The sequence below is a fragment of the Poeciliopsis prolifica genome, unplaced genomic scaffold, assembly GCF_027474105.1.
Source record: "Poeciliopsis prolifica strain line A6 unplaced genomic scaffold, Auburn_PproV2 SCAFFOLD026, whole genome shotgun sequence".
Lineage (NCBI taxonomy): Eukaryota > Metazoa > Chordata > Actinopteri > Cyprinodontiformes > Poeciliidae > Poeciliopsis > Poeciliopsis prolifica.
Genome location: NW_026562401.1, coordinates 3438258 through 3448239, shown reverse-complemented (window position 1 = coordinate 3448239; position 9982 = coordinate 3438258). Strand labels below are relative to the sequence as shown.

The window sequence follows — 9982 nt, the reverse complement described above, 5'->3', positions numbered from 1 at the left end:
GAGTGGACAATTCAGTCTGTGTGCGCTCAAGTTTGTTAGTGCAGGTTGAACGTGAACCTCAGCCAAATGTCTGCTGAAAGATTTTATTAGAAAGTATCTCTTTGGTACTTTTGCACCTAAAGTTATTCACTGTTCACCGAGGATGTTGTCAGCCAGCATACATATATGGGATAAATAAGAGCAACCAATATGAGTCCCAAAAAGGTTTTTTCCACTTTTTACGTGGTGTCTCTACAGAGGTTTGCCCAGTTTTCAGTGGGATCCAGATGGCACTTGATAGAAACACTGAAGGGATCATTGACTTCCCAGAGGTCCATAGGGGGAGGATATGATGCATGGGTATGGGGGGGTGTCAAATTACAACATGAAACAAAATACAGAGGCTCTGAGTTACAGAAACTTTATTAGATAAACACATCAACACAAAGGCAAACAACAAAATAAAAGAATGTTAAGAAATTAGAAAACAAAAACAACACATGATGGAAATTTAATAACATAGCATCTTAGATACAAAAACATCACGAGTATAAAGTGTTAACAATGTTTACAGTTTGGTTGTAGCCTACTTTTTGTCTTTTAGTTGTGCTTGCTGTTATTTTGCATTCAGAAAAGTTGTTGTTTTTTTGTATATTTCTTTTTCTCCGTTTTTCAGTGTTTTGCATGTTATTTCTAACCTTAAGGTTCTCATAGTAGCAACTTCCTTTTTAATGTGAACGGCAGAGACTTTATTCCAGACGTGTTTGCAGAGTTACACATGGCAAAACACTTTTTCTGACTGTGTTCTGCAGTTTAATGAGAACTTCTCAGTTACACTCACTCCAATCATTCAATCAATAATGCTCATTCTCCTGACAGACAAAGAGGCTGGAAAAGGAGTTTCAGGGCAGATCAATAGGCTCATTCACAAGTCAGGATACCTGTACATACTCTAATCAGGCATATTGATCCTGCAAATGGGGCCTAACTGGATGTAAGCAAGCTAATTAATTATGTTGTCACTCTTTTTAGAACACTCCTTGAGGATATTATACAGATCTTATATACGTGATTCGAATTGAATCGAGGGTTGTTTGCATAATTAGGGCTAATGTAATGTGTAATATCCACATTACATTAGGTAATGTAATGTGAAGGTTTTCTGTGAACTTATAGACAAAACAATGAGTCAGATGCAACATAGAGTAACAATAAATTGGTCATCTTCCTGCTCAGGTCACGGATTTACTTTTTGGCAATTTTATTGAAGACAGCACCGCAGCACTGAATTTTAGTGTCTAACTTTGACCACTAGGTGGTGTCTTGAGGCAAGACAACCCCAGGAGGCACACTAGATCATTTATAACGGTAAATATTCTGAATTCTGTGCACAGATTTATTAAAATGTTTTATTGGAGAGTCATGTGCAGTGGCCTGCTAATGCATTTCCTTATATTCCTTGGTCTTTTCACGTTTTAGTGCTGCCGTGGCACTGGATGCTGCAGGGTCATGTGTTCTGCTCCTGTGAAAGGCAGCCTGTGAGAGCAGTAGTGATAGACCAGCTCAGAGATGCTGGAAAACACACAGCTGCTCTGATCCAAGGTGTAGCCCACTCCCTTGCTACTCTTAGTCTGGGCCACAATGATGTGAACACAACTTTGACTGGTCCTGATGGAGCCAAACAAAAACAGAAAAGAGAAACATATAAATAATACATATTTATGACTACACTATAAAAAAAGAGACAATTTTACAAGCAGGGGGTCCTGAAACTACTGATGTTGTAAACTGGAAACATCATCACTCCCCTAACGAGGCTGTGTATCTCCTGAGTTCAGTGAATGGTTAAATGGGGTTAATGATGTTAACTCCCAAGTGCATGAGCAGTGTACAACAAATGGGCACTGAGGCGCATGAAGACACACAATTACTCAGATCACACACATCCTATCATTATCGCTGCACTATATTGTCTTGGTATAACTCTGGTAAAATGAAAAAAAAAAACATTAATAATTGTTCACCTTATTATTTCATCTGAGGATAACAACTTATTAGAGAAATCTGCTGGTGACTGAAATCAGTCCTTTTTCAGCTTGATCAGACCTGATATGTGACTCTTTGTTTTCTGATGAGTAAATGCATCACACCTAGGAATTATGAGATCATATCAACGACTACATTTTTGCAGTGGAAGCTATCGCTCAATGAATACATATTTCTTCATTGTCAATGCAGACACGGGTCTTTTAAACACCAAAAAAGAGTTTGAAAAAAAGCCAAGTTAAACCCTGATTATAATTTTTATAGATACACCGAGAACTCAACTTTTTACTGACATTCAGTTTAATCAGTCCTTATAATCAGCTGGTGGAAAACTAAAGCAATCCAATGTTTTCTCTAATTAGTGGACGCACAATTAAATCTATTAACTATAGATTTAGTTAATTAGTTAATTAAATCTATCTCTTTAGTGAAGACACTGTTACTAAAACAAACATATACAAAGTTTGCTGTTTTCAGTGTCATAACTGCTGCAGCTATTTAAAAGAAAACTCTGTGACATGGAGACATGTCTGCGGTTTCTTCAGGGTTTGAGACACAAAAGAGAGCAGGACAAAACAGGAAAACTGAAGACAACACAGTCCTCTATTTTATGCTTTTGATGTCACAAAAAATGTCATTCAACACAATAGTTTTGCAAATGTTAGTACCTTCAAGTTAAAGCAACAAACTGTAGCTTTTCTAGAATATCCACCCAAAGACTGCTTTTTAACTACTCTTAATTGGGATGTGAAAGTAATTTCACATAAAAGAAACACTGAAAACAGTTTAAAATGTCAACTCTGCAAAAGATAAGTAATTTTAAAACAATCAAAACTGTTCAGCTGCAACTGCTGCTTTGTTATCCTTTTTTCTAAAAGAAATGATACCCACTAGCAGAAGGAAAACAAGAAATTTTATATTACTATTCTTTATTATTCATCTTGTAATAAAGAAATATCCACTCAGCTGAAATCTGTATCAGAAGGTCAGATTGAGAAAACTGATTAGTGATTAAAATCATCGGAAATAATCACTTAGAAACTGAACAATTCTGCATGGACTGCACTTACATTCATGCATTTACTTACTTTAGAGCGATGGAGTATTTACTAGTCCCTGATTCGCTGTCTCTAACCAAGAAGCTGGCTTCCCTGCAGCGCTGCAGCTGAGCCTCAGCCTGCTGTCGGCTCACGCTGCCATGGTACCAGCTTGAAGAAGTGGGTGAACGGGGTGGAAGAGAAGGGGACGAGATGCAAAGAGAGTGGATCACTATCATGTAGCACAGTGACATATCTGGCATCTGTCAAGTGTCTTATTATGTAAACACAAAAAAGGCAGAAACAGGAGAAAATGAAGGATAACAGTCAGCTGTAATTTATTGTCAACTTGGTTAATTGTTTACAGTTTGGCAGATAAAGGCGATAATCATAGATGTAGATGTAAAAGGGTAAAATGACTGACAACATAAGTGGCTGTGCAGTCAGTGTGTTCAGAGCCATAGTGTTGCTGACAGTAGCTACAGGCAAGTGACCTATATAAACACTAAAGATATTCAAACATAGCATGAAAAAAATAAATTCAAACAGGCTCAAAGCATGTTCCCCATGTTTAAAGAAAGGCCAAGCTTAACCATAATAACCATAAACCTTCACAGGTTTATGGTTTCATTAAGGTTTCACCTGAAGGTTTCGCCCTGAATCCTTTATTTACATTTAGCACCATTCCATGAGGGAGAGCTTTGCTTCTGGTAATAAACAGCCAAAATCACAAACTTTTGCAGGGTGACATATGAATTTAACCTCTTTTCTCTCCCTCTACATATGACCTTATGACTTCCCTTGGTAGATGACAATGGAAATTTGCTGTGTCAACATCCATATGGCAAATGTAGGTTTATTTAAGAACTTATGACATGGCTTCAAGAGAATAGCCATTTCCTTAAACTTGCCCATAGCAATCAAAGAAATAATTACAAACAGGGCCAGGAAGTGACCCAAGTTGATGTTCTTAATACACACAGTGAGCAGACTGTAAATAACGGTAAAACTAATGGTTATATAGTCACAGCTGATGAGCAGCAGTAAAGAATGCCATCTTGTGGTTGTTAAGCATCTAAACCACCAGGTAGACAAGCCAGGAAAAAGCATTTTTTGTCCAGCCATAAACAAATATCAATAATTGAACATTTGCTGGAACCTGGCTTGTTTTTCTTCTGAAGGCCTGAAACACTGCAAGACTTTATGTAGAAATTTATTCCCTTTACCAGATAAATAAATCATCTTTGAGTCTTTTTTAGTGATAATGATTCACATCTTGCCCTAAACTGGAGCTATGTGTTTTGTTCAGATAAGAGTAAGATGAAACATTTTGGTTATGAACACCATGTGCTTCTGGCATAAAGTACACGACGTGTTCACGTGGATAATGAAACTGAGAAAAGTCTCAAGAATTATAAAATATATAAAATCAGCCTTCCTCCTTGGTCATCTCAAACCTCAGACTCAAATCCTGCAAAAAAAAATACAAATAAAAATAAACCTGGACTAAGCTGCAGATATGAGAACATCGAAGGCGACCCAGGAATGTTGGCTATTGGGCAAGAAAGACTGATAAAATTTAGGCTTCTTGGGCTTTTTACATTTGTTTCAGGAGTGCCAGAGAATGTTGAGGTCCTGTTCTGCAGAACGTATCATATTTACTTGGAGGTGCTCTAAAGCAGGACTTTCATATTTTTATTTTGAGGGACAAAGCTGTAACAAGAGAAGTCCAGCAAGGAGGTGGAGGATGTTATTGTCTTACCTCTGCTTCTCCAGCGGTAGACTACAGTCCATTTTCGATATCTCCCCATCCAGAGGGGAACAGGGTGAAGTAGGTGATGGAGGGGACAGTTTAGTTGGACTGGGCGAGGGTGAGAGGGGAGACAACTTGAGAGTGGGGTAAGAAGGAGATGGTGATGTCAGAGGAGAGAGTTTAAGAATTGGAGAAGATGGAAAAGACGTGGAGGAGGAAGTTGATGCAGAAGTTGAGACAAGAGTCTTGTGGCTCCAGTTCCTCGCCTTCAGTGTCTGCTGCAGCTGCTGTCGGCCGGAGGTTGCAATATTCTCTTTACTGGAAGAGCAGTCCACTCCCTCAAACTGAGCTGAAACGAAGCAGGACAGATAATATCAACATTTCATAGCAAGTCCTATCAAAGCATGCCAGGGATACTAAGTAAATATTTCCCTGGAAGTCCATTCAGAAACATAGTTTTGTTTCCTCTCTAAAGCAAACACAAAGCTGTTGTATGAAGCTGCTGTATAAATGGCATTCTCCCCCCACGCCCTGGTCCTCCACCCTTCCTATCATCCCCTGTCTCCTTTCTCTACCTGACAATGCTCTGACAATGTCCTCCTTTCTCCACTCCCATGGCAGTTCATACTCCCCAGCCGGACGGACATCAGACTCCGGTCGTGTGACAGGGATCCACACGCCCTCGCTGTCGCCCTCCAGTCCGCCTTCGTAGGGCGTGTCGTAGATGTTAGGGGGCGAAGGTGTCCCGTCCTCCCCCTTCTCCTCTTTCTGACCTCGGTCCAACAGGACACACACTTTCAGGAGGTCTTTGGAGCCCCGCCGACGAACCTCTGCCATGGAACAGAGTCAAGAATTTCTATTTAACAAGACTGTAATCTAGGGTTATGTGCAAACTCATTGTCAAAGTTTCTGTTCAGTATCAGGGTGCGTTTGAACTGTCCTTTCATCATGGTGGGATGTTCGTACCACAAATAACTTCAATCACAAGTCACTAACTTTCATTAATCCTGTCCAGTGAGATTGGTAACATTTATATTGTATTTTAGGGCTTAAAATAGGCACTAGCATCTCTGAAACCTTCATCCATCCATCCATCCATCCATCCATCCATCCATCCATCCATCCATCCATCCATCCATCCATCCATCCATCCATCCATCCATTTTCTAACACTCTTCTCCCTAGTGGGGTTGTGAGAGGTGCTGGTGCCTATCTGACATTTTGGGCGAGAGGTGGGGTACACCCTGTACAGGTCGCCAGTCTGTCGCAGTCTGTCCCTGAAACCTTCCAAGGATAAATGGTTATAGTTATAGGAAGATAGATTTTCTCTCCTCCAAACTGGGTCAAAATTATAACTATGTGTTCAATCATGAACATCTCTATTCACTAGTAATATTTGACCAGGAATGCTTTTGCAAGATATATCATGTCTGAATTCACATTGACTTCACCAGACATTCTTCTTGTTATCGTAGCCAAATAGACCAATGATTGCCTTGCTTGACAGTAAAGGTATTCTCCATAAGAGATTTAGTATGTCCAGGTGGGGAGCTGTAAATTTCAATTCGGCCTACAAATGTAAATTTTGGAGAGGTGTGTTGAGAAGCAATAAGGTTTAGACATCTCAGCACAGAATGACACTGCTGTTCCAGTCATGCTAGTTTCCAGTCAGTGGCAGGTTTCAAGTTTTTGAAGTTGTTAAGGGACATCTGTTCAAGTGAAGATCCATGTATAATTTCTAAGAATGTATGTAAAACATAGGTCATGTATGAATTAGCCCAAAAAACCCTTCCAAAATTCATATTTGATCACCTGATTTTTGTTTTGGAGATGTGTCAATGTTGCCTGTTAACTGTGATCATTCCGACTAAATAAGGAACAGTTCCAATAGATGATTAAAGACACAAAATTCATTTGATATCTATGTTCATAATGAGTGCTTATAAAATTTCCAAAACACTATATTTTTGTGAATAAGATTAAATAAGGTAAAGTGTGATTAGGAATAAATTTATGTCTGACTTTCTTGTTACATTTTTCAATTATATAAGCAGAGCAATATGATTATTTTAATATTCATCTGAAGACTATTGTCTTCTTTCTTTCACTAAAGTGTATTAATTGGGTACTGCTTGCATGCATCTTGTTCGGGGGAATTTTACTTATATTTCCTCACAGCCTGACAGGTAGCCTGTGTGTCTGCACTATTGTGTGACCAAACAATGGAGTTACAGGAAGAAAAGGTCAGCGCCGTTGCTGATTGGCTGGGTGACCGCAGCGCTTCCTGACTGCTGGGAAGTGATTGGGTTTAGGACCGGGACCAGGAGAGAAGTTGTGTTGGGATGTGACGGGTGGGGGGGGGGACCCTTTGGATTGTTGTTACACACACAGGGGACCATGAAGTGTTAGATGTGTCTGCTTGTGTGTGTGTGTTTGTATGTGTGCAGGGCAGTTGGAGTGCAGGGGCACATTTAGAGCCAATGTTCTATCAAGAGAATGGGGCAAAGGAAACAGAGGCAGGAGACAGGAAGCTGGAAGAGGAAGCTGCACCCATTGTCCCTGCACAACAGTGTTACTATAGCAGCCGCCGGCCAGGAGGAAAGTCTTTGCACAGACAGAGGGTAAAATTTGGCTCCAGGTCCCTTTAAAGTCATTATTTAAAAAGACAGTGAGACAGAGAATATGTAAACAATGTACTGTGTTCATGTGAGTGAGTTTTGAATTATTGCATTGAATCATTTTTCAGAAATTCAATGATGATTAATGAATTGCACACTTATTTAGTCAGGATGCTACCTGATACTCTAGATAAATTATAATCACTTTAAAAGATGTTTTAACTTGAAACTCACCTGTGATGATCACCTGGGCGTCATATGGCTCCATGTAACCATCATTCACCCCTGCTCTTTCCGCCTCTCGCTGCTCTTTGGTCTTCTCTGCATCAAAAGGATCTGCATAATCCTCCAGGATTATCAACTGTAAAAAGGAAGGACCAAAATGAAGGAATGGTATTTTTCTGATGAAGCTTTTCAGAAGAGAACATTAGGAATCCAATGAGTGTGTGTGATTGTGCGGGTGCATGTGTGTGTGGTGTCCATAACTGAGTGACAAGTAATAAAGGGACAAGCGGAAATGTTTGTGCAAAGAGCTCAGTGCATTGTGTTTGCCTGTTTGATGTGACACAATGTAGTGAAACTACACTGTGTTCTTTTGAGAGGGATGGGAATCGAATATGAACTGAGGTGAGGAGGGACAAAGAAAGAACACAAAGAAAAACACTCCAAACTATGAACTGATGCCTTTCAATCTAATGCTCCCTTGTTTCCGTTTATTTAAAAAAAAAAAAAAAAGATATTTTTTGTGTTTGCTTTGGTTTTATTTTAACTTTAAGATCTTGAAATAACAATGACAAATAAAAATTTACTTGAACAAATGTCCCTTAACTAACTTCAAAAATTTAAATGGAAAGAAATGTATTTGGTAAAATTGTATGTTCTTTTATGTTTTGTTTTAAATAAAGAACATTGTAAAAAGAAAAAAAAAACACATTGGATTTTTATCTGTTTAGATTTTTTCTTTTAATACTGATAATAAGGACCAATGTATCACAAAAAACGTGTGTATCTAGTGTGGTTTTATTTGCAAAGCAAAGTCAATAGGAATTATTTTGGTACATTTAAAATCACATTTGGTTAACTTTTTTTCTCATTGTTTCCCTTTTATTTGCAAAAAACGAAAGAAATGTTAAAAATATCTATAGTTTTTTGTTTTTTAAAGCAAACATTTGATGTAACTTCCTTCTGTTTTGGTTCAGTTAAAAAGAGAAAAAGTTGTGCATGTTTCTCAGCTTCAGTTTTTTTTTTTTTCAAAGTTAAACCCATAATAATAATAATAGGCCTAATACATTTTTTAAATTCCACTTGCATTTCTAGTAGCTTTTAGTTCAGTTTGAAGTGACTTACCGTAGTTTTTATGTCTGATTTCCCCTTCTCGTTCTCGGATAACTTCTGTTCACTTATCCCATCGAGTTTGGGGGTCTTGTCCTGCTTGTCCACTTTGATCATCCTGCTGATGTACGCCTGTGCCAGACTGGAGCTCCTCACCGGACGGTTTTCATCTGGTGCCCCATTCTCAGTTTTGGAGTTTTTTCGACCTTTCCCAGTGGTCAGGCTGTCCCAGACAGTTCCTCCATAACCTGCGTTTTTGCTACCCAGCTCTGAGGCAGAGTTTTTCCTGTTTCTCCCAGCTAACAAACTCCCCACTCCTCCATCTTTGCGTTGATTCCCCTTCAAGCTGTCCCGTGAAAAAGTAGGCTTGGGTCTGGTTTGTGAACCAGACTCAGAGGCAGAACGGACTCTCTCAGTTCCATTTTTCAGGTTGATGGGGAAATCTCGGAACCATTTTGCCATGATTGCACTTTTCCTAGGTTTTAAACGCCAATAGATCCGTGTTCTTCAACTTTTTCTTGCATCAGGCTACGCTTTGCCCGTGCGTAACAGCTCCAACTTTTACGCACACTTATTTCGCCTACTTTGACGTCGAGATTATTTTGGTATGCAGTTATATCCAACTGTACCAAGCGAGGGTTTTGATAGTGTGATGGTTTCTTGCGCTGGACACTTCCTGAGGCTCTGGTGCGTCTTGGACAGGTTTTCTCGTCAGAGGCTGTTCTCTGGTCACTCTGCACCTGCAGCGACGACTATCCCTGTAGTTTGAAAAGCAGCTTCTGCAGAGCGAACACCCGAAAGAACTGGAAGTTTTTCTTTGAACTCAGTAAAGATCCCATACCCAGACCGTGAGATGCAAGTGCGTCCAGTCAGCCAGTCAAGAGAAGTGATGCGATGGAGAGACAAGCTGCTGTGAACGGATAAAGCTGGAGTCGTGGGGAGGAGCTGTGTGAAAGGGGCGGTGTGGGAGTGAAAGTCTTCAAAGGAAGTGTAATAGAATCCACAGTCAGGCTGTGTATTGATATTGTAAAAAAAAAAAAAAAGGAAAAAAAAGTGCAATAATAACCAATTAAGACATTGTCACCCTCAGACTGCTGAAGGCACCTCTCCAACCTGGGACCATGCTTACCTAACAAGCAGAGCTCATAAGACAAACAGATTTTGTCTCTGATTGGTTCGTAAGCAGCATGGAGCACCATTGGGACTGTACTCACCCC

General features: G+C 39.6%; 1 protein-coding gene across 1 annotated transcript; it reads right to left on the bottom strand.

The window, feature by feature from the left end:
• Positions 1-384: 384 nt before the first annotated feature.
• Positions 385-9646, bottom strand: she (Src homology 2 domain containing E). The gene is made up of 6 exons (XM_055048127.1): positions 8781-9646; positions 7668-7794; positions 5391-5645; positions 4825-5164; positions 3114-3233; positions 385-1647 (listed from the first exon to the last, which is right to left on the bottom strand). Exons 1-6 carry the CDS (start codon positions 9225-9227, stop codon positions 1455-1457), a joined length of 1482 nt encoding a protein of 493 aa, XP_054904102.1. The 5' UTR covers positions 9228-9646; the 3' UTR covers positions 385-1454.
• Positions 9647-9982: the final 336 nt, after the last annotated feature.

What these genes read in the sequence shown, in the direction of transcription:
- she (XM_055048127.1), bottom strand. Translation starts at nt 9,227, where the DNA reads ATGGCAAAATGGTTCCGAGATTTCCCCATCAACCTGAAAAATGGAACT. An exon ending in AATCAGACATAAAAACTACG is followed by an intron (nt 7,795 to 8,780) that starts GTAAGTCACTTC and finishes TCCTTTTTACAG; the next exon opens with TTGATAATCCTGGAGGATTA. An exon ending in CTACCGCTGGAGAAGCAGAG is followed by an intron (nt 3,234 to 4,824) that starts GTAAGACAATAA and finishes CACTTCTTCAAG; the next exon opens with CTGGTACCATGGCAGCGTGA.